General features: G+C 39.5%; 1 protein-coding gene and 1 long non-coding RNA gene across 8 annotated transcripts in view; one reads left to right on the top strand and one right to left on the bottom strand.

Annotated features, from left to right (window-relative positions):
* Positions 1–24,530, bottom strand: part of MYPN (myopalladin) — a 127,172-nt gene that overhangs the window by 73,684 nt on the left and 28,958 nt on the right. For 5 of the 6 annotated variants that reach the window (XM_034775469.1, XM_034775471.1, XM_034775472.1 and 2 more), the window contains exon 2: positions 12,439–13,383. In XM_034775469.1, coding sequence (XP_034631360.1) covers positions 12,439–13,382 — 944 coding nt within the window. In that variant the 5' untranslated portion in view covers position 13,383. Of the gene's footprint in view, positions 1–12,438; positions 13,384–21,679; positions 21,722–24,530 lie in introns of all 6 variants that reach the window. The other variant, XM_034775470.1, reaches the window with a different exon arrangement.
* Positions 1–24,530, top strand: part of LOC117879924 — a 28,389-nt gene that overhangs the window by 3,512 nt on the left and 347 nt on the right. The window contains exons 3-4 of one of the 2 annotated variants that reach the window (XR_004646427.1): positions 17,186–17,308; positions 18,920–19,307. This is a non-coding gene — a long non-coding RNA (uncharacterized LOC117879924). Of the gene's footprint in view, positions 1–17,185; positions 17,309–18,919; positions 19,308–24,530 lie in introns of those variants that run through there. The other variant, XR_004646428.1, reaches the window with a different exon arrangement.

Raw genomic sequence — 24,530 nt, 5'->3', positions numbered from 1 at the left:
TGATAGGGGAAGAGCTAATTTGAATTCAGCTTCAGTTTCTCATTACATCATATGAGTTACATTAGATTTACTTCAAAAACATTATATATACAAACGTACATTAATTTTTGGACATATTATAGAAAAATCTAATCTCAAACTTATAACACTTTCAAGCATCTCTTGATTGACTCCATTTCACTTGCTTGTTTACGTAAGTATCTTATCATTCAAATAGCATACCTTTCTGATGTCTGTTATGTGTGGCCTGGGGATTGGAAAGATTGACTGGATCACTATACAGTAGTAAAGATTGTTATTCTTCCTTGTTTTTTGTATTTGGTATCCATGTTTCTGGTACATGTGTTTAACAACTTTTTAAAAAGATCAATGCAGTTATGAAAGTCCAAGAGATGGTGGTGTCTCATCTGCCTTTCCTGCACAACAAGGCCCAACCCATAAAGTTCAGATCCAGATCTGAACTCATCCAAAGTTTGGGAGTGTTCAGATCCGGTGTTTTAGTTCAGATCATTTTGTACTTGCCTGGTATAAATTCCTGATATAGAAATTTCTCTTAAACTTCATCCCTGTAAAATGTCATGTTCAGCTTGGAACAAAGGGCTCTGGCTGGGGGTGCAGGCTCTGGGGCGGGGCTGAGGATGAGGGGATTGGTGTATGGGAGGGGGCTCAGACCTGGGGGTGGGGCTGAGGGATTTGGTGTGTGTGAGAGGGCTGTGGGTTGAGGCAGGGGTTTAGGCTGTGGAAGGGGATCCGGGCTCTGAGCTGGGTGTGTGGGCTTTGGGGTGGGGCCGCGGATGAGGAGTTGGAGGTGCAGGACGGAGGTCTAGGCTGGAGGGTGGGACCGAGGGATTTGGTGTGTGGGAGGGGGCTGTGGGTTGAGGCAGGGGGTTAGGGTTTGGAAAGGGGTCCGGGCCCTGGACTGGGAGTGTGGGCACTGGGGTAGGGCTGGGGACAAGGGTTTTGGAGTGCAGGAGGGGGTTGCAGGGTGGGGGATGGGACTGAAGGATTTGGAGGGCGGGAGGCAGGGCCATCTCTACCATTTTTGCTGCCCCAAGGAAAAAAAAAAAAGCCGCCCGAACTGCTGAAGCAGGGGTGCGGGCTCTGGGGTGGGGTCGGGGATGAGGGGTTTGGGGTACATGAGGTGGCTCTGGGTGTGGGGGGGCTTAGGGCTGCAGCAGGGGGTTGGGGCGTGGGCTTACCTCGGGCGGCTCCCAGTCAGTGGCACAGTGGGGCTAAGGCAGGCTCCCTGCCTGTCCTGGCTCCATGCTGCACCCTGGAAGCAGCCAGCAGTTCTGGCACCTAGGTGGGGTGGGGCCAGGAGGCTCCCCGTGCTGGTCTCGTTTGTAGGCACCGCCCCCGCAGCTCCCATTGTCCGCTGTTCCTGGCCAATGGGAGTATAGAGCTGGTCCCCAGGGCCAGCTGTATTGGCCGCTGCTCGGGCGGTCCCTGAGGCCAGCTGCCTGTGGCCACCAGAGCAGCGGCTGGTGCGGCTGACTGGGGGGCTACCCAAGCACCTGGCTGCAGAGCCGCTCCAGCAGCAGCTGGTGTAGCTGTCTCCATGTCTGCCTGAGCCACTGGCCCCAAGGTCGGCTACTTGGGAGGCCCTGCGGTCACCCACACTGGCCACTGCAGAAGTCATGGAGGTCTCAAGAAGTCACGGAAACTCTGACTTCCGCAACTGCCATGACAGACACAGAGCCCTAATGATAGAGGTCTATATAATCATGAGTGGTATGGAAAAAGTGAATAAGGAAGTATCGTTTACTCCTTCACATAACAGAAGAGCCCAAGGCACCCAATGAAATTAATAGACAGCAGGTTTAAAACAAAGGGCAGTACTTCTTCACACTACGCACAGTCAACCTGTGGAATTCATTGCTGGGGATGGTGCGAAGGCCAAAAGTATAACTGGGTTCAAAAAATAATTAGATAAGATAATGGAGAATAAGTCCATCAATGGCTATTAGCTAATGTGGTAATGAATGCAAGCCCATGCTCCAGGTGTCCCTAAGCCTCCAAAAGCTGGGACTGGATGACAGCGGATGGATCACTCAAAATTGCCTTGTTCTGTTCATTCTCTCTGAAGCATCTCGCACTGGCCACTGTCAAAGACAGGATACTGAACTAGATGGATCATTGGCCTGACCCAGTATGATCGGTCTTATGTTTTAACTATTCACCCAACTCTAGAAATAATTCAACTAAGTAAAAGCTGTGTATGAGCTACTGAGCACAAGCAAATATTATCAAAGAAATGGCAAGTAAAAATATATTACAGCAAATATAAATTAATTGTAGAAAACCTTAGGAAAGACTTTCAAACAATAAACTATACTGTGCTTGCACAGTGTCTCCTACCACACATCATGAGGGTCAGATCATTAAGAATTTGTTTGTACCTCAGATCATTAAGAATATGTACCTCAGATCATTAAGAATATGACTAAAATAAAATTGCTTACATTTAACACTTCAGTTGCATTAGCATGTTGGAAGTACTGCATTTCAGATCAGTTTGGGGTATATATCAGACAGTATATAAACTCTGGATCGTCCCTAAAGGATCTTCCTGAGAAAAGAAGGGTAAGCAGTCTATACCATTGAAAGATGAACTCTAACAGAATTATGTGCAGACTGATAAGTGAGGCCTGAGGGAGTTCTGTAACAAAAACAGCACGATAGGCATGCAGGAAGAAGTGGAACTTCAATTACATAACTGAGATACAAACTAGTTACTATTTGTGCCCCGTAAATCATAAAAGCCTAATGTGAGGACAGGGTATATTATTTTGAATAAGACATGGTATGATCTATACCTGTCCAATTAATTGACTTTGATTGTTCAGTCCTGGAACTTGAAAATTCTATCTATTCTGCAGGGGAGTTCCTGCCCTGCAGAGTGAACCCAATTGCCTACTACACTGACATCCTGTTAGAAAGACACTCCTTTATAACTGCAGAGTAGAATTTCAAGGTTGAATGACTGTATGTATCAGTTTTGTGCCTTTAGGCATCAGTTTTACCTCCCACTTTCATAAGTTACTAGCCTTTACTGTAACAAGCACTATAAACTGATCTAATTAATAAGTACTTACAAATTTAAAACCACCAATTACAACTGACAAATATGTAAGCATATATAAAGAAAAGAGCCCAGTAACATAATTTTATTACAACAGACTGAGAACAGGGAGAACTTTGACATATACTTAGTTTTCCCTTCCTAAATTTCTCACAGCTGAAATACAGATTTGCTTATGTGAAATATATTCACATTGTTTTTGTGAAATTTTGCCATTGAGAAAATGGCAAAATTTTATGCTCACAACCCTGATCTCTTAGTTGGTCATCACCTAGGGGAGCCTTGGATCACATTCCTCTATCCCCTCCAGTCCTACTTTGCTCATTTTCTAGGTCTTCAACTCTTGGGTGTGCAAAATTAGATGCCCTGGCGTGTTTTTTCAGTCAGCGATTTGCCTAGGACAGAGCTGTGATCCAATATACCGTACTTCATAGCAACCACTGATGCTGCCTCTAAGCTTCATGGACCTTGTTAAATATAACAGAGGGTCCTGTGGCACCTTTAAGACTAACAGAAGTATTGGGAGCATAAGCTTTCGTGGATAAGAACCTCACTTCTTCAGATGCACTTTATAGTGCTTGCATCTGAAGAAGTGAGGTTCTTACCCGCGAAAGCTTATGCTCCCAATACTTCTGTTAGTCTTAAAGGTGCCACAGGACCCTCTGTTGCTTTTTACAGATTCAGACTAACACAGCTACCCCTCTGATACTTGTTAAATATGTGTTTCAAAACACTTCTTAAACACTCTATTATTGGAAGCCAAATTCAGTAGTGAGGCGCTCAGGCAGAAGTTTAAGAAACACCATTATCTGCAATCATTATTATAAAAGGAGCAGAGACAGTTAGACATTCCTTAAAAAGCCAAATGGACTATAGATAATTTCCAAAATGGCAGAAGAAAGAACACTTCAAAATTAGTATAAAAAGACAAAAGCTGTGGACTGAAAATAAAGAAGCTTCAAAAGAAGCCTCTCTTTTAAAGGACTGATTGGACAGCCTAGTACTATTGCTATTCTACTGGCTACAGTAAGATTATATGGTTCTTTGCTGTGTGTGTGTGTGTGTATGTATGTATGACAAAGCACAGACATATTACACTAAATACTTTGATACAAGCAACACTAAAATGAAAGGGCTCCTGCTGATCAACTTTTTGAATAAAACTGAAAGGTTTTATAATTCTATAGGGGTAGGTTGGAATCATTCCATTGTTTATCCAGGGTATTTTCATGTAAACCATTTCTTCCTATTAACTTCCAATTAATGCAGTCTTCTGTTATAGAGCAATACAGATGACAATGTATAACTCAGTTACTGCTGTTCTTTCCTCTGCAGTTACTATTCCTCTCTCCCCTTCAAAATGAGCAGCATGAGTTAGTAAAGTAAACTTCAATTTATGCTTCAGACATAGGCTCAGTTTTCCCATGTAGTATATTTTTAATCACTACTTCCATCTTACTTAAAGTTCATACACTAATTATTTTGAGATTACAGAAAAAGAAAAGATTAAGAGTACAATATGCCCTTGTAATTTTTATAAATAAAAGGTATGTTTTTACCCTAATAGTCCTCTCCTCACTACCACAAATTGTAAAATAACATTTTAGGAAATGTTTTAGCAGGATTTTACATCCATCATATAAAATGTCAGATTGTGATATAATCCTTATTAATTAACATTTTATTCTTACTATTGAAATACCGTCCATGGCAGCAATGAAATGTTAGTTACAAAGGGAGTACTGACATTGAGATACGTGGCATGACTAAAGAATCAATACTCTCTGTCACTGACATTTTATTCCTGCCACAAATTGTAGTGATAGTTCCACTACACAAGCCAGATTCACATGAAGCCCAACCAGCGTCAAACACTATGGCCAAATTCATCCCTGGCATAACTCCACAGACTTGAATGGAGTTATATCAAAGACAAGTTTGGCCCCATGGCTTAAAGAGATTAAAAACTAATAAATGAGTTTTTATTAAACTCTCAGAAATATTTTTCAACTTAATGGAGATTATATGACTTTTAAATTTAACTACAAATTAATCAATCACAGATCTATTTTCTTAAACAAAGCAGTGCTCAAATGAACTCTTTTTAGCTATCTGTGTGTATGTTAGAGAGTGTTCTCATAGAAATTTCATGACATGCAGCCTGTTTATAGCACTTCAAATCCTCATGACACTTACAGAACTGTTGTGTGTGCCAAATCATGCAATGTGATTCATAAGTAAAATTAACCTGGCAGAGATGAGCCAAACAGTTTGGAAAAAATGTAGACCCCTCTTAGCCCGAGCGGATAAGGAGGGGCCATCTGCCACCAATAGGAAGGATGCATGTCAGACCTACTACTTTAGCAATTTCAAAAAAAAAGATGCAGAAGGAAGCATGGAGAGAAGTCCTCACAACCTTTAGCTTCATTAAAAGAATTAGATGGTCCTCACCCCAAATACCTATCGTATATCTAACCTGTAGCTAAAGTAAATGTGACTCACTGTTTCAGAGTTTTTGGTGGGCGGGGGTTAAATTGCAATTCAAATTAACGTTTTAAACTATAAATTCTTTGGAGTATGGTAGTCGTTTTCTATGTGTTCATGAATGCCTTGTGCAATGGAGCTGCATCTTGGGTGCCTTCTAGGTGCTACTTCAACATAAATGTTTAATAATAAGCTGTGTTTCTCCCTAGCTGTGAACTCAGTTTTGGGGTCAGTATAACCAGATTTTGTGATGTCATTCTTCAATTTCTCCTTTTTTATGGCATTGCATAAAACTGATATAAAATAAAAGGGATAAAGTTTGGGTACATTGAAACATCTTTGTAGATAAGCTTAATCAACTTCACCTAGCAATGTCCTTAAAATCTTCCTGAGGCATTTGGTATTGCCTCATTTGCCACCTGTGGGCTTATTTATACTACATTTTACACACAACCATCTTTACATTAAGGCCTGGTTGCCTCAAAGGTTTGGATAAGCATCCAAATCAAAATAATCAAATCTTCAGAGGCTTACTTACCATTACTTTAAATCAGTTTCTTGTGCCACCCACCCTTTCTGTCCCTCACTGAGTGATTACCCACAAATACTTGCCCAATTGGTAGATTACACCACTTACCATTTACAACAGTTTTCTGGCCCAGCTCCACCCAACATGATTTACACTACTATTTACATCACCATTGAATTTGTTCCATAGTGTTTTATTTTTCAATTTGACTTATGTATGTCAGACATATCCAAATTCCAATCATGGTCTTCTGCTCTTTTTGTATTTCACCTAGTATCTAAACTTCTGATCTCTGTAACATCATCTGACTCCTACCCATTCAGTGTGGTGCTTGGTCCCCCTATAATGGTGGTTGCTGGGCTACAGATCTAGGTTGATAAGTCTGCTGCAGCCTTGGTTGACAGAGCAGGATCTTTCAGCTCAGGCAGTAGAGGCTCATACTTTTAGATCCTGAGGTCCTGGGTTCATTTCTTACTGATGATGATCTACCAAGGGGCACTGTGTTACACCTTAAAAATGGCTTTTCTATACCTGGATGGCTGTTGTCCAAGTTTCAGAGAGAACTCCTGCAGAAGACACTTACTGGGATTGGTTTGCCCAGTTCTGTAGTTTGTAATTTGTAGTAATTACAGTTATGTAATTAGCATAAAAATACAGTAAATTATTTAATTTCGCAAGTCTCTATGTTACATCAACTGAGTGTAAGAGTGCTCATTTAGAAAGAAAAATTACAATATTATAAATGCAACATTAAAATATAGATACAAAAATATCAGCTAAGTCCATCATTGTAACAAGTACTAAATATTCTTACAATGCCAGTTTTACAAACAGTAAGTCAAGTGCTGAACAAACAGAGTGTAGAGAAACTTGATCATTTACAGGGAGTAACTGGATTATTAACCCTTTTGCTTGAAGTTGACAAACACTTTCATGTTATAAAAGTGTAAAACATGAAAAGGGAAAGGAGAAATGACTGCAACAAAGACTAGGTTTTCATCACACTGCACTCCATTTCCACATGTAGTAACTGAAACTTGTGACCATAAACACCTGAACAAGTCACTGCACATGGAATTAACCATATACAGAATGGCACTGTCAAATCAGGTACAAATACATGGCAGCATATCAATACCATTAAAAAATAAGAGCTATATGTTTAAAAGTGACTCACACCTGAGACAAGGAGCCTGTCTACACAATGAGCTAGTGTACAGCAAGTCAGGATGTGAATCTACAGTGCACAATCTTATTGCACACTAACTGATTGCGTGGACCTTGCTACAGCGCACTGAGAGTTCTGTAATGCACTTTGCCATATTCCTATTTCAAATAGCAGTATTTCAAAGAACACTACAGAACTTTTAATGTGCTGTAGGAGGGTCCATGTGGTGAGATAGTGTGCAGCAAACTCATGTGTTGAAGATTCACACCCTCACTTGCCACACATTAACTCACCATGCAGACAAGTCCAAGGTTAGCACAACTTATACAGCCGTACCCAGGGGTAGATTCCCTTTTGTTTCACCTGGTGCAGCTGCTGCTTATTGACACAAGCCTCTCCATAGCTGCACTAATGTATGGGATTCACAAATAATGTGCCCAACTACTGGATGGGGATTCTATTAATGTGCTCTTGTATGTTCTTGCCATGATTTAGCAGACACAACAAGTGGATACTGAATACTGCTGTACAAATGTAATTTTAAAAGAATGATTTTTATTGACGTCTCAGTTGGTTCTGGAGATATAAAAGCTGAGCTAAATAAGGGAAGTTTGGGTTTGGGTTTAGAGGGAAATTTACAAATGAATTCTGTTGCTATCAAATAACTCATATTTTATTTGTATACATTTTCTGGGGTAAAAGTTGTCTCCCTTATACCTCATTGTTGTTTTAAGTGTTCTCACCAGAGCTGGTCAAATAGTTTATAAAAATTAATGGACACTTTTGCAAACAAAAATGCCAAGTTTGGTTTGCTACGGTTCATGGAGTTGTATTATTTATTATGAATAGGTGTCCAGACAACTGCTAGGCATTTGTGAAAATATTTGTGAATCCTAAAGTTTGGCAAATTTTAGCACAAATGATTATTTGTCTGAAAATTCAAACCAAAGTGTGTTATTTACTATTCATTATTCATCTTTAAAAAGTGTTTTCGTCAGCCAATCAAAGCAGAAATTATATCATATATCTTAGCTGTTCCATCACACAATGGAAACAATGACTAGTCAAAGTGAACAGTTTGTGAACAACTCATAGTCTGAAAGTTTGGAGTGTTATAGCTGTGTTGGTCCCAGGATATTAGAGAGATAAGGTAATATCTTTTATTGGATGAAGTTCTGTTGGTGAGAGAGACAAGAGACACAGAGCTCTTCTTCAGGTCTGAAAGCTTGTCTCTTTCACCCATCTTGTTTCTCATAGTCTTGAAATTATTAATCTAATTATTCAGCAAAAATTTACAAATGACAAATATATTTTAAGAAAATCATCACTGTATGAATATTTTAATAGGCAAATAAGTGGCTAAATTAACATTGAATCATATGCATAATGAATAGTTCAATCAGCTCTAGTTGTCATAGAATAAACAGCTTCCCCTCCCTACATTACTATTTCCGATCAGATCCCAAAGGAAACTTCAGGCAGTCCCAGGTATGAAAGGTTCAGTTCAAGACTCCAGCCTCTAATATAATAATCAGGAGATTTTATCACAAACCTCTGACTTCTTCCACCTTGCCATTGAGTCAAAAGAACTAGACTCTGATTTCTTGCTACTATTGAACATTTGGTAGCAATTATTCCTATTAATCCATCTGTTGCTGATGGAAATTCTTTGCACCCATCTCTATGCAGTACTGAAACTCATTGATTTAGAAGCAGTGAAATCATGATAACATTTTGGATTTAAATTACTTGTTTAGAAAAGTGCTTGCTCAGCAGCAGTAATGACAGGCTAACGTGAAAAGTAAATTAGTAATAACAAAATCCACATTGCAATCCCAATATCTGCTAAAAGTTAATTGACATTTACCTCAGATAGTGGCTATAAAAAGTAAATGCACTCTCAAATGCCCAGATGCATGTTCTTGGAAAAAGAAGGATCATTATCATTTGCTTTGAAGCCCAGCAAAAACATTAATCAAATTTGTAGCTGCAGACAACCCATGATACTGTGTTCCTTTTAGGCATTCTTCTCTAGGACATCTATTCCACCACTTTGTGTGCAGAAGGCTAGTACATTCTGTCAAGATGGCTGATACCAGCAATGTGAACGGAATGTCAAATGATAAAGTTAGCTTTTATTCTTTCTTAATACCATCTTAACACAGGTTTATGAATCAAAAAAATAACCTGTTTAAACAACATTTTGTGTTGACAGTCGTACTTCTTTGAAGTGAGTGGAGTTATTCAGATTTACACCAGTGTAAATGAGGGCAGAATAACTCTAACAGATCAAACCAACATGATGGAACTAAGCACTTCTAAACTTGGAGTTTCAAAATCCAAATCAAAACTTCCTTCAATTCAAATGCACTCAGATTTAGTATTTGGATTCAGGCATTATAGGTTCAAGGCAAGAGCTTGTATCCAAACCTCAGACTAGAGGTTTTAGTTTGAACCATCTCTAATACACGCTTTTTGAAACAGTCTTTGTAGGGGTATATTTAAGATCCAGTTGTACCATAGAAACAAATTACCTTTCTGCCACTCAAATACTCCATCAGAAGCCATGCTGTCACATCCAACATGACAATCCATGTCCTCATTCCTCAGGCTCCCTTCCACTGGTCAGTGGGGAGAACCAATGCGAGTTACTACTGACCCACTCCCGTATTAACTCGTGCCAGAATGTCCTACAGGCCTAGGAGAGTGTGTGTGTCTCTGTGTGTGGGGGGGTGAATTATGATTTGGAGAGAAGCCATTGCCCTTCTCCAACCCCAGACTATTAAAGCAATTGAGCATTCAGAGAGGGGTTTCTGCAAGGTTAGGGGAAGGGACAAGCATTCCATGAACCCCACATTAGGCTCTGCTTCATGAACTGCTGATAAATTCCTGCTTTCCAGAGGCTGTTGACTTTTTTGTATCTGTCTTTCTTGGCTATAAGAATATAGCTGTCTTCTCCTTGCATAACTTCACAGCCATTACACTAACCAACCATACACCTCAAAAAGTGCTACCCTCAAAGTAGGCTGATCTCCCGTACAAGGTCTTAACACATTTCAGCATCTACAGGCAACAAGATGTCTTCTTTACTGTCTTTGACAGCTCTATACACCATGCCAAAGATACCCAATATTTTTAGTGAATACTGTATGCTCAAGTCCCCATAGCTCATTGGAAGTTGATCCAAAAGTAAATTATTTTCTGATTTTATTTTTCCTGGGAACCAATGACTATAAGTGAGTCAAGACCATTGTATATGGACATTTATAATATAGACAGATGCAATCAAGCAGCACAAAATACCACATAATGCTCTCACTAGTTCTCACAAATTATAACCTTGGCTAGGTTTGAACCTGGAAGATGGAAGAGTATTCTTGGTTTTCTGGATAGCTTTTCCTTCCATCCATGACCAATGTTTATTACTGCCCGTTGGCAGGGGTGATGAGATCTGGGATTCACAGGCCAAAAGCTGCATTATGCCTTAACAACAACTATTAACACAAAACCAGACAACCCTTTGCAAGCAGCAAGTGTTGCCAATCTGCTCTTTAACACATTGTAAACTCACACACATACACACAGTACAAACTTAGCCTCTTCCTAGTGTTTACTGTTATTTGTTAGTTTAATAACAGAATTTTCTACTGAGCCTAAGCTTTCTCCTGAGCTTGGCTGCTCCTGGGTTGTTTTATTCTCTTTGGGATGCCCCTAATTCCACCTGCTTCAGGGAGATGTTCAAACCTTTTATGCTCTGGGTTAGATCTCATAGGACCCACTTAGTCTGGCTCCCAGTGTGAGTCAGTGTGGGTCTTGTGGAATTTTTAAAAATGTATTATAGGAAAGATCCTTCAAGGCAAAATGCCTGGACAAGTTAGCCTTGGAGTCTTTGGAATCTGAGAAATTAGAGATTTCTTCAAAGTAGGGAATTTGTAGCTAGGACTCGGCAATGTTTCCCCTCTAGTCTCTTCAGGAAAAGCAACTCCCTTACACTACTATCTTCTTTCATCCTCTTTCTCTTCTACCAGACAAAGAGCTGAATTCAATTTGGCATTTGTGATGATGGAGGCTGAACAAGAGGAGTACAAAGAAAGGCCTCAGAGGAAACTGTTAATCAGTGCAGTGAGTTTGGGCAGGAAACATACTGGAACGTACATTGCTACACATTAAGACGCTTCCCTTTGATTTCAGCCTAGAAACAACATACACCTACCTCCTCTGTTAACAACAATCAGATCCTTTGGAGGAAGGGTTGAATTCTCCTTTCAGTTACTGTGATGCATCCTCATTGCACCCAGGTGACTGAGAACATTTAGTCTATGGGCTATCTTTAAACAAGTTTAGGTTGAGAAATACCAATAAAATCTGAGAATTTGAAGGTAAAAGTGAGAATTTTAATAAACTATTTCCCAATCTGTGTCCCTGGCATACAATGTTTAGCACTTTTATAGTGCCTTTCATCACCAAAGATCTTTACAAACATTACCTAATTAATCCTTGAAATTCCCCTGAGATGTAGGCAGAAACTATACCACCTAATTTAGCTGTCCAACCACATGAGTAACAAATAGTGATTAGTTAAAGCATTTCACAGTTGAAGACACTAAGGTTAAGTGACTTTTCCAAGGCTACAGAGGGAATCCTTGTCAGACCCTGTATTAGAATTAAGGAGTTCCTGGCTCTGAGTGTAATAACTAAAGAGGGGATTTTTAATCTCTCATCATTTATATTTAGACATTTATTAGTGCAAATCTCTTGGTCATACAATCCTGTACTTACTCAACCCAAATGCATTCAAACTATAGCAACAAGAATCATGCACATAGCTATATTCAGCTGGTTCACTGTGATTAATCACTCAGTTCCCATAAAAAGAACAAATATTTCTCGGAAAGGAGATAACACATTTTCTAATTACAGAAGTGTAGCTCTTAACAGGTATCTCCTCTACAATTCAGAGAAAAAGCATGCCCCCTAAATGTCTTAAGTTTAAACAGCAACAACCCTCTGGATGATTTAAAGAAAGCAATTGTTTTTCCTAATTAATTTTAATAACCAAGATCAAATAATTTCTGCTAAAAACTTCTAAAACGTATACATAAAACCAACTTAAAAGTGTAACGCATCCACCTGCCATTACAGAAATGCAAAATGGCAAAAGTTGAATATGTTTACCTGACTTCAGGTGCTGGAATTCCTATCACAATGCAGTCCAACTGCACTTTGGTTCCTTCAGGAACTTCTCTGCTTTTTAGTTTTTGTGTAAAGTGTGGTGGCTGTCCGAGAGGCTCCTCAAAATATAAAGATGTGGGTGCTGTCTCTGTTGTTAATTCTGTACTTTCTAATTGATTTATAGCTTCCAAGTTTGCCTCCTGTAGATCATTTGTTTTTTCAAGTATATGCTCTGCTTTATTATCCAAGTCTTGAGGTACTGGAATAGAAGGTCGTTCTCTCTTTTCTGACAGCTTTGGGAAACTAGGGCTACCTTCTTGAGCAGCCTTATTTTTAGATTCAAGTTTGCTCCTGTAGTTTTTGCATGTTTTAGGTCTTATTCTTTTAGAATTATGTGCTTTGAAAAGTGAAGAAAGCTCCTCAATAAAATCTGCTGCCTTGTTTAGGAATTCCTTTTTGGATTCTGCTTCAGAACCAAACTGTTGTTTCTTTAGATCCTGAGTGCTCTCTTTGGAACCTTTTGTTTCTGTGACATGATCCAGGCAAAAGTTTGAGTGGAGACTATTGTCTGAAGTTGGCAAAACTGTGGACTGGGCCACTTGTTTGTTTGAAACTGTTTTTCCGCAGTTTTTCACTTGATCAGAGCTATAATGTACATGTGTCTGTTGCTCGTCCTGTTTTTCAAGTGGATCTTGATCAATTGCTTGTCTTGCCAGATTTACACTTTCATCTAATTCTTCTTGGCTCAAAAAGGCAGAGAGATCTGGAAGGTCATCTTGGCCAGCTACTTCCTCTGAAGCCCCAGAAGTACTGCCATAATGGAAAGTATGGGGAGATGCTTCTGATCTACTTCTTTCAGTGTTCCCTGGATGTCTGGTTTCAGCTAAATAACTCTCTCTCAGAAGTTGAGATATTGAAGTGGAAGATTCTAAACTGTTGTCTTGCATGCTGTCAACAAAAAGGACAAATAGGACCACACCTTATCAATAGTAAATTAGTTGCCAGCACAGAATTATAGGTGTCTGAAAAGCAGAACACAAAGTTTTTAAATTGTACTTCTGTTCTAAATTTTTCTTGTAAAAATGACCTCTTTTTATTAAATAGACCTGTTCTTGTGTATATTCAGAGTCAGATCTGCTGACTTTGTTAACTAAAATCAGTTTTTATTACTTTTGACTCCTATTAGACTTGCAGAGCTATTCTATTCCAGGTAATAGGTCAAGAGAATTGTTAACTAATTTCCAGTTATAAAGCCTTTTTGATTGACTATGTGCGAGCCAGCAAGAACCCACTTTGACTTTTAGTTTTGATGCTGACTTTGTAGGACTGACAATTAGGAGAAAAACAAACAAACAAACAAAAACAAACAAACAGCTTTACGGTACTTTTAAACTGAGCAAATTTGGTTTGAAATCACTGAGAGTCAATAAGTATATAAACCCACAAAGTCAATTTTTGGGGTTAAAAACACTCTAATGGCAATTTTTCATTGAAAACTCATAGAAAATAATATATTAAGTACATAAGAATGGTCACACCAGGTCAGACCAATGGTCCATCTAGCCCAGTATTCTGTCTCTAACAGTGACCAGTGCCAGATACTTCAGAGCATATGAACAGAACAGGGTAGTTTTGAGTGATCCATCCCCTGTCATCCAGTCCCAGCTTCTAACAGTCGGAGGCTTAGGGACACCTGGAGAATAGGGTTGTGTCTCTTAACATCTTGGCTAATAGCCATTGATGGACCTATCCTCCATGAACTTATCTAATTCTTTTTGAAACCCAGTTATACTTTAGGCCTTCACAATTTCCCATGGCAATGAGTTCCACAAGCAGACTGTGCATAGTGTGAAGAAGTACTTCCCTTTGCTTGTTTTAAACCTGCTGCCTACTAATTTTATTGGGTGACCCCTAGTTCTTGTGTTATGTGAGGGGGTAAATAACACTTCCCTACACATTTTCTCCATACCATACATGATTTTATAGACCATTATCGTATCCTCAATTACTCATCTCTTTTCTAAGATGAACAGTCCCAGTCTCTTTAATCTTTCCATATATGGAACCTATTCCATGCCCCTAATTATTTTTGTTGATCTTCTCTGTACTTTTCCAATTCTAATATATCTCTTTTGAGATGGGCTGACCAGAATTGCACTCTGTATTCAAGGTGTCAGCATACCATGTATTTATAAAGTGGAATTATGATATTTTCTGTTTTATTGTCTATCCCTTTGCCAATAGTTCCTAACATTCTGTTAACTTTTTTGACTCTTGTTGCACATTGAGTGAATCAGGGAACTATCCACAATGCCTCCAAGAACTCTTTCTAGAGTGGTAACAACTACTGTATATACTAATTCATAAACCAAATTTTTTTAGTAAAAAAGAGAAGCACCAGAGAAGGGGGTCGGCTTATGAACGGGTATAGAGAGGGAGAGGTGAGACACAGCCCCTCCCCCCAACAGAGGGGGCAAGGAGTGGCAGCATAGCCAGCAGAGACAGAAGGGAAGAGGCAGGGTCAGAGTCTCTCCGCTTCTGGACATGCTGCTCTCCCCCCAGTCTCCGAAGCAGCTGCAGCTCCGGGGCTGGCAGGCTGTGGCCGCGCCGCCCAGCCCACCGGAGCACACTGTGGCTGCGCCGCCCAGTCTGGCCCGCCGGAGAAGGCTGCGGCCACGCCACCCAGCCTGCCGGAGTAGCTCCAGACAGGCCAGAGACATCCTCCTCTGGCCCTCCCCAGATAAGGTTGGAAGGGATGGGATGGGGAGAGTGTGGAGGTCCCAGGTTATGGGTGGGGTCATGTGGGGGGTGGTCACAGGGGTTACTCCCCTGACTCCCAGCTTCTCCCCCCCAAAAAAATTTCCCCACCAGTTGCTGTCCCGGCCTGTCAGGTGTGCCGGGACACTTTGTTTACTTAGGTTTACCTCCATGCCTGCGGGCGCTTGAGGTAAACAAACCATCTCGGCCCACCAGCAGCTTATCCTGATGGCCCGGGAGCCAAAGTTTGTTGACCCCTGAATTATAGGGTCGTCTTATGAACGAGTTATAAAAAATTTCCATTTTTACTTATCCATCTTGTGGGGATCGGCTTATAAACAAACCGGCTCATGATCAAGTACATATGGTAATTTATCCCCCATCATTTAGTATGTATAGTTGGGATTATATTTTCCAATCTGCATTACTTTACATTTATCAAAACTAAATTTCATCTGCCATTTTGTTGCCCAGTTTAATGAGATTCCTTTGTAACTCTGCAGTCAGCTTTGGCATTAACTATTTTGAGTAATTTTGTATTGTCTGCAAATTTTTCCTGCTCACTGTTCATGTCCCGTTACAGATCATTTATGAATATGTTGAACAGGACAGGTCTCCATACAGACCTTTGGGGGACCACTCTAAATTTATTCCTACTGGGCTGTCTATTAATTGCAGTTAACTCATGAGATTAACTCAAAAAAAGTAATCATGATTAAAAAAATTAATCACGATTAATCACAGTTTTAATAGCACTGTTAAACAATAGAATATCAATTGAAATTTATTAAATATTTTGGATGTTTTTCTACATTTTCAAATATATTGATTTCAGTTACAATACAGAATACAAAGTGTACAATACTCACTTTATATTATTTGTTATAAATATTTGCACTGTAAAAATGATAAACAAAAGAAATAGTATTTTTCAATTCACCTCATATAAGTACCATAGTGTAATCTAATTATCGTGAAAATGCAACTTACAAATGTACATTTTTTTTGTTACATAACTGCACTCAAAAACAAAACACTGTAGAACTTTAGAGCCTACAAGTCCACTCAGTCCTACTTCATGTTCAGCCAATCAGTAAGAGAAATAAGTTTGTTTACATTTATGGGAGATAATGCTTCCCACTTCTTATTTACAATGTCACCTGAAAGTGAGAACAGATGTTCACATGGGACATTTGTAGCCGGTCTGGGGTTCCGTCTGCCAGCTCCTGCCTGCCAGGGTTCCAAGCGCTGGCCCCGCTCAGCCCGCTGGAGTTCAGTTCACTCAGGCCGGCAGCGGGCTGAGCGGGGCCGGCAGCCGAGACCCCGGCTGGCCAGGGGCCAGCGGCCAGAACTCTAGACCGTCAGCGGGCTAAGCGGGGTCGGCGGACAGAACCCCAGACCGGCGGTGGGCAGAGTGGCTCAGCCCGGTGCCGGTCTGGGGTTCCATCCACCGGCTCCTGCCAACCTGGGTGCTGACCTCCGGCCCTGCTCAGCCTTCTGCCAGTCGGGGGTTCCGTTCACCCAGGACGGCAGCAGGTTGAACGGGGCCGGCAGCCGGGACCCCGGCTGGCAGCAGTGTGCCAGTAAAAATAGGTTTGCGTGCTGCCTTTGGCATGCGTGCCGCAGGTTGCCAACCCCTGGCCTAGTCCCTATTCCTTACCATGGAGCTGGCTGGGCATGGGGAGGAAAGCACATTGTCTGTTTCCATTTGAGGCTGTCGGAGACACAATCCCTTACAGAGTGTCTCTGGAGTGGGGCAGCTTCATATTGCTCCATTTAAGGCTGATGCTAAATGTTACAATCTATCTCTTTGTGGTTTTATACATGGGAATGGTGTGATATTTTACATGAATTGTACAAGTGTAACTAACAGCAATATTTGTCCCACTGATTTGCCTGGGCAAGTTTTTTATCCTGAAAAGTTCATTATCTTTAACCACAATGTCATTCCATTTCTATGCTCTCTGTAAAACTAAATGCATTGTCCATCAAGACCTGAAGAGGAAGGATGCATTCCTGTAGAAATATGAGCACAATGGATGGTCACATGAGGAGATACAAGTTGAAAAATGACTCGATAAGACCAAACCCTGTCATCTCCTGCAGTGAAATAAAGGTAAATGCTTCATAAATTGATTGGATGGAGAAGATATATGGAATCATCTAACGCTGGCTAGTCAAGATTTCATTTATATAGATCTATTGGGATTACAAATTTCTCATTTCAGTGTGATGTCTATTCCCATGGTCCTCATTAATCATCATGCATTTTTTCTGCACCTAGACAAAACAAACAGTTGTGTTTCTGTGTGTTTCTTCTGAATTTTTGTGCTGGGGCTTGTGTTTTTCCTCTGGATTCTTCATACAAAACACTGAAACACAAATAAAATGATCTCTAATTCCCTAAAGAAATAAAATTCTGATGTCTGTTAGGGCACTTAAGCCAGTTATCAGGAGGAACATTTGGCTTAGCAAAAGTAGTTGGAGAATGTACACTAACAGAAGAGTACAATAAATAGGCATCTTTCAATAACAAAAAAAGGAGCATTAGTTTGAAAATATAAAATAGCAGATATAATATTTTGGTCATGCAAGTTCATCAGGAAGATCTGTAATAAAAATAACAAAAACCAAAACATTAAAATACCAAGGGCTAGATTTTGACTAGCCATAACACAGTCACATAGGGGAGTGCAAAGTGTCTCCCCTCTCATGTGGCCAGACTAGGGTTGCTTGCCTGATGGCTCAGACCTCAGATACTGGGGGAGAGCTGAGGCTCTGTACCCAACACTGACCCCTGTAAGCATGTGGGCAGGAAATAAGCAAAACGAAGACTCCACCCAGCTATGTGCCAGCCAGCAAATCTGGTCAGGCATGAGATAGGAAAACAAACAGTACCCCAGAAAGGGGATGAGTTAACTTTCTTCCTCCTACCCATCAGAGCAGGAGCGGAGCACAGAGTTCCTCCTAGGATGGTGCATCTAGGCATATCTTCATTCATAGGCTGAACATAAAAGCTCAGTCTAATCCTAGTTATGCTTACATTTTTCTTTAGAGATCATTCAGGGTCAAATTGTTGTATCTAACTCTATTTTCTATTTTCAGCTTGCCTAGAAGATAATTCTTTTGTTTATTTTTAGTAAGGTAGAAGTTGGCTGCTAGTCAAACATCATACTTTGAGACAGCATTTGGTTATCTAAACTCAGAAATATTGTGAATAATATGATAGCTAGAGTCAAATGAAAAAATGCTGAGTTTCACCAAGGACTTGCTCTGAGAAAATCGAACAACCAAATTACAAATAAGTCTCAAGAGATGTGCAATTTATTTATTTTTTATTAAAAGAAGTTGTACTCTTCAAGCACTCCACAGAGCAAAGTGATAAAGAAGTACATCTGGATAAGCTAAAGCTGTCTAGATTTCAAAACTAGAAGAGAACAACACAATCTCTATTGAGGTCAAACACACAATCTAGCAAGATCCCTGGGTTGGACAATGATAGAACTGAATTTAATTTATTTACTAAAATACCTATACATCTCTTACATAGTTTCTTTTCAGCAATCTAAAACATATTACCAGAGCAATGACTATAATGTTAAAGGCTTGATTAAAAATGAGTCTTCGTTCTTATATTGCAATGGTAGGGACTACAGAAGAATCTGAACTGCAAAGTATCCAGATTTGGATCCAGTCTTTAACATCTCCTTTCTGGCTCAAATTTCAGGATTTTGGTTTGGCCTGGTTATGTCATGGGGATTTCCCCTTCATTTTTCTCATCAGAATGTTGGAACAGCCAAAGAAGAGTTTGCCCTACACAATCTATTCCATGCATCATGGTGAACCCAATGCATAGCGGGATAGAAGTTTGGGAGTTTAGTCAGTGATGTGTGAGATATCCATACGGTGCTGATGTGATCAATAAAGCTTATACAGAGTTATGCATATCTCTATTTAGACTCTGTGACTTGACACCCCTCCCCCCATCCCCAGTAAAACGCTACTCAACAGAGACGGTCTCTAGCAGGGACACAATAGACTAGATTTTCTCAGGTAAATCAAAGCACCAAAACCTTAGTCAAATTTTGTAGTGGAGATTGGAAAAGAGAGCATCTGTTTTAGTAAACCAAAAGTCAACAAGAGAAATTGTGAAGCTACTTCTAAATAGCTTGTTAGTGATATTTAGGATGGAAAATGGGGAGATAAAACCTGATTATCTCCACTGACACAAGGACGGAGTCTAGCAACATTGACTATACATGGTTCTTCTGTCCACCTTGCTAATTTGGGTTCAATTAACTGGATAAACACTGAGTTCCAAAAAGCCTACATTTCTGCCAATGTTCTGTTGTTAGCCAAGTGTCCTTTAGGGTAAGATATACCACAATGCTCGAATTGGCTTCAACAACTCGATTTTGGCAATGGCTTGACCTAAATGTCGTATGTTCAAAGCTAGGGGATTCCTAAATGATGGGAGTCTGTCCCATGAGACTGTTGTGTGCCAATTCAATTTATATAGTATGGAGTTACTTAAATTCATTCTCTTGTCGTCACTGAAAGAATCCTGAGTCTTGTTGAGATAAATGATAGTGAAATCTTAGCAAATAGGGAGAATTCTTGGACACATTGGATGCAAGTCAGCTCCTGTGTTTGGCTAGGAAAAAGTTGAATGCCTGATGTTACAAGCTATCTAATAATAAAGTGGTAATCTGGAAGTGAAGCATTCAAACACCTTCTTTGGCATTCAGTCTGATTTTAAAATGAGTAGATTTAGTCAACCCATATCATTCCTGCCTGCCACTTCTAACTCCCATTAATAGAATATGAAAGAAACTGAGGTTTAAAATCTCTAGCCACAGAATAACTAGCAAATTGCTAGTTTGACCTTTTTTCTTGCATATTGAAATTTGTGGGTCAGATGCTTAGAGGTTGAGAATTGGTGTTGCTCTGTTCATGTCACACAAACTGAGGACCTCTCCCTATATTTCTACTGCTTCTGGTTAAAAATTAAAAGTTTAAATCATTAGTGATATTAGATTATATCCATCTCCAATTCATTTAATTGAACATAAATCATCCCTACCCAATTTATAAAATGTAACATTAACCAAACACAAAAACTTCAACACTAAACAATTAAATTAGTTTTTAATAATTAAAATGATACATAGGGCATTAAAAAACAAGCACAGAGATGTCACATGTGATCTTTCAGATATCTAAAGATCCCAGTCGCATTCCCACATGCTTGTGGGAATTGTCACATAACAGTTGTCCTTGTTTCTGTTTCCGGTTACTGCCTGTTGATATGTTAGACAGACTTTGAGACTCCAGACTCATGAAAGGTTAGGCTGGAGATGGGGAGTTAGGTCAGCTGTGTGTTCTGTGTTCCTAAGACTTTTTTAAAAAAATTTATTATGGAAAATTACTTACAAGAAAATGGTATATCACTCAGTTTTAGATACAAGTAGTAGTTTTTATTCCAGTTCCCACACCAATTGCTGTTAACTAAGTAACAGAAATCACATTTCAAAATACTGGCATGAAAACAAAGAAAAATAAAGGAAGCTTCCCAGTTCTCAGAGAAAGCAACAGCTTCTGATGGGAAAAATACCTATAATAGTAAGTGGGTTAAAATGCAAGTCAGTCTATTGCTTCAGATATATTTTTCTAGATAATTTACTTTTCAACATTCACATGTTTTAATATGCCCCCTGCTTTGTTTAATCTATAATACATTTTAGAATCCCTAATAGTTACAAATATCATTTGATTGAGAGGCTAAGAAATTCTTACAAGTGTTTGCTCATTGTTACATAATTTTGTAAATAATAATTTAAATATCTCCAAATACTGTTATTCCAGCCTTTGGGTTGTATGTAAGTATCTAGTTTCCCATGGATTTTTTTTAAAATTGCGGTTATAACTGATGTAAGCTGAGGATCTATGGAGAAAACACTGACTCCCTAGGGCCGCTACTGCTTCTACTGAAGTCAATGGGAATTTTGTCATTGACTTAGATTGGATCAGAATCAGGTCTTTTGTGTGAACAAAATCTAATAAAAAAAGGTCAGCGTGTTATTGCTGAACTGTGGAGGACAATTACATTTTTATTAGTGAGTGTTGACACATTTCTTCAGAAACCATTCTTATGAATATATATTTTAAGCCCTACCCTTGAATATTTATTCACCTGACCCTCAATCTCACTGTTACATCAATGGGATGTCTAAGAAAGAAGCAATGTAGAACTTTCAAACCTTCATGAAATTAAAAAAACACATACAAAATTTCCCCTTTCCTTTATTTTGTTCTTTTTTAAAGCTTCTTTCATCTTGCCATATATTAGGAACAATATTCATGGTATTGGAGTATGGTTACAATAAACCACTTTCGTGATTATCGTGCACAACAGATATTCTCTCTAGTTCAAAGTTTAGATATGTAGTGATGTAATAAACTGAGAATATTTAAGACCCTCTCTTACCCTGATTTTGAGTTGTTTTTGCCTTCTCAGCAGCTCTCTGGACTGCAAAGCAAACAATATTTTTGAGCAATACTAGCTGAAGTCAGATTGAAATTTAAATAAATTCAGGATTAATTTTAAAATGTAAAACTGTTAAAGATGAACATGTTTTCTAAATCAGCTATTACTTATCAGAAATCAGCATTAGTGCTGCAGTCTTTGAGGGCTGGTGTAGTTGTTTTTCCACAGCCAGATGTCTTCCTCTCCTACTGGGATGTGAGGCCGGAACCAGTGTCAATGGGCCTTAAATATAGTATTGTATGCCCTAATACTGTAAGCCTTGTTTGACTCAAGTAGTCCTTAATCACCTGGACAGTCCCATTTACATCAAAGATTACCCTCATAAGAAAGAGCTTGTATAACTGGGCCCAGAGATGCCGCATAACTGTGAATAGTGGGGGGAGGGGCACAATTAAAACATTCGGGGGGGGGGGGGGTATGTGACCACCCCATGTGTTGCCTCTGCCTCCATCCCTGACTCAGGTCAGTAGGCGGTCTGCAAAGCAGGCAGTGGGAAGTCCTGAGACTCCAGCAGCAGGGAGGAGAAACTGCCCTGTGTAGTGGATAGGGGGAGCTCAGCCAGCCTCCCTGCTGCTTCCTCTCTCCCCATGCTGCACGGACACACAGAGAGTGCTGCCGCTAGGGGGACCCACTTCCTTCTTGCTACTGGGCGTCCTGGTGAGAGGCATCCCGAGAAATTGGGCGGGAGGCACATGACGCCTATGTGTCCCCCTCTCACACGCATCGCCTCTGATTCTGGGCCCACAGTTTATAGACTTCGAGATTTAGCACTCTAGAGCTGTGTGAACAATTGATTTTTCTGTTTGCTGCCCAACCCAAAATACCATAAAGAACATTCATTTTGGGTCTATCTAAAACAAACAAACAAAAAAATCAGTTTTCTCAGTGAAATGAAAAACAAACAAAAATTAATTTTGGATTGATTGAAACATTTTGTTCAACCTGAAACAAAACATTTAGTTTCATTTTGGGATTTTTTAACCCTTTAAAATTAGTTTAAACAAGTTTCAAAACAAACATCAAAATGTAAAAAAAATATTTCAAATGTAAAAAAAAAAAATCAAAATGTTTTGTTTAGAAACTTGTATAAAAATTATTTGAATTCCTCTACATTAAAACCAATTTTTTTCAGATGAAACTATTCACTGACTTCAACACAAATTTTTGAGTAGTTTTGCTCAACGCAAAAATGCACTTTTTGGCTAATAAAATATTTGTCCCAAAGGTTTGCACAGCACTGCTTTGGTAAATCCCAAGGGAGACGAGGATGTTATGTATAGATACAAAAAAGCCACAACTATAAAGCAAAGTAAGAGTGACAAAACTTTGTGCTCCTATTCTGGCTCCCTTCCAAACATAAGGAGACTTGATTTGGTGGGCCCTCCATATCCAGAACTATAGATAAGCATTCCAGGCAGAAGTTAAAAGATCAGAGATTGTGGGCCAAATGTTTTATTGAATATGTAGCCTGATTTAGCCTCAGTCTTATCCATGCCAATTCTCTATATTATTCTTGCTAGTATTAGGACTGATCAATGAATGAGAGCACTATGCATAGGACTGAGGACAGCCTGAATACAACCTCAGTTCATGTCTGAAGCCAAAACTTAAATGTTAGTGCTCAGATATAATTTTAATATATTTCATGTGTTCATTGTTAGGTGACACATTAAGATACCCAACAAGGTACTGTGTGGTATTTTACATTATTTAAACAATGAGCCATGTTCTGCTGTGTTATACCATGCACACATGAGGGCATTATTCAATGGGGTTGTATTGGTATACCTGGAGGCAGAATTCGGCTCACAGTCTGTATGATAGGGATGGACAAACTCAGTGGAGTTTGAGATTTTTAAAGTTGGTTGTCCTGTTTTTTTGGTGTGCAAACTTGCTTGAGATCACAAACCTTTTCCTCTTGTAATTTAAACCTCTGATTTCTTAAGTGAGATTCAGTTTAAATAAAAGAACAGGAGTACTTGTGGCACCTTAGAGACTAACAAATGTATTTGATCCATGTGCCAGCAATGCCCCTCTGCCATGTACATTGGCCAAACCGGACAGTCTCTATGCAAAAGAATAAATGGACACAAATCTGACATCAGGAATCATAACATTAAAAAACCAGTAGGAGAACACTTTAACCTGTCTGGTCACTCAATAACAGACCCGAGGGTGGCAATTTTGCAACAGAAAAGCTTCAAAAACAGACTCCAATCAGAAACTGCTGAACTTGAATTGATATGCAAACTAGATACAATCAACTTAGGCTTGAATAGAGACTGGGAATGGCTGAGCTATTACAAACATTGAATCTATCTCTCCATGTAAGTATTCTCACACTTATCAAACTGTCTGTACTGGGCTATCTTGATTATCACTTCAAAAGTTTTTTCTTTTACTTAATTGGCCCCTCAGAGTTGGTAAGACAACTCCCACCTTTTCATGCTCTCTGTATGTGTATATATATCTCCTCAATATAAGTTCCATTCTATGCATCCAAAGAAGTGGGCTGTAGCCCACGAAAGCTTATGCTCTAATAAATTTGTTAGTCTCTAAAGTGCCACAAGTACTCCTGTTCTTTTTGCGGATACAGACTAACACAGCTGCTACTCTGAAACCAGTTTAAATAAAACATTTTCTAGTGAAAAGGAAGTCTTTCCTCCTGCCCAGTACTGGTCTGTCACAGGTGGATGCCTTATTTGCAATAAATAACCTGTATTTTTCCTCATTAGATTTTTTTTCTGACTACTTTTCTTCATTCTTTTCCCCCACAGTCCTGCTATATTTG

The sequence above is a fragment of the Trachemys scripta genome, chromosome 7 (genome assembly GCF_013100865.1).
Source record: "Trachemys scripta elegans isolate TJP31775 chromosome 7, CAS_Tse_1.0, whole genome shotgun sequence".
NCBI classification, from domain to species: domain Eukaryota; kingdom Metazoa; phylum Chordata; order Testudines; family Emydidae; genus Trachemys; species Trachemys scripta.
Note: the sequence above shows the minus strand (reverse complement) of the source record. Positions and strands in the feature narration are given on the sequence as shown.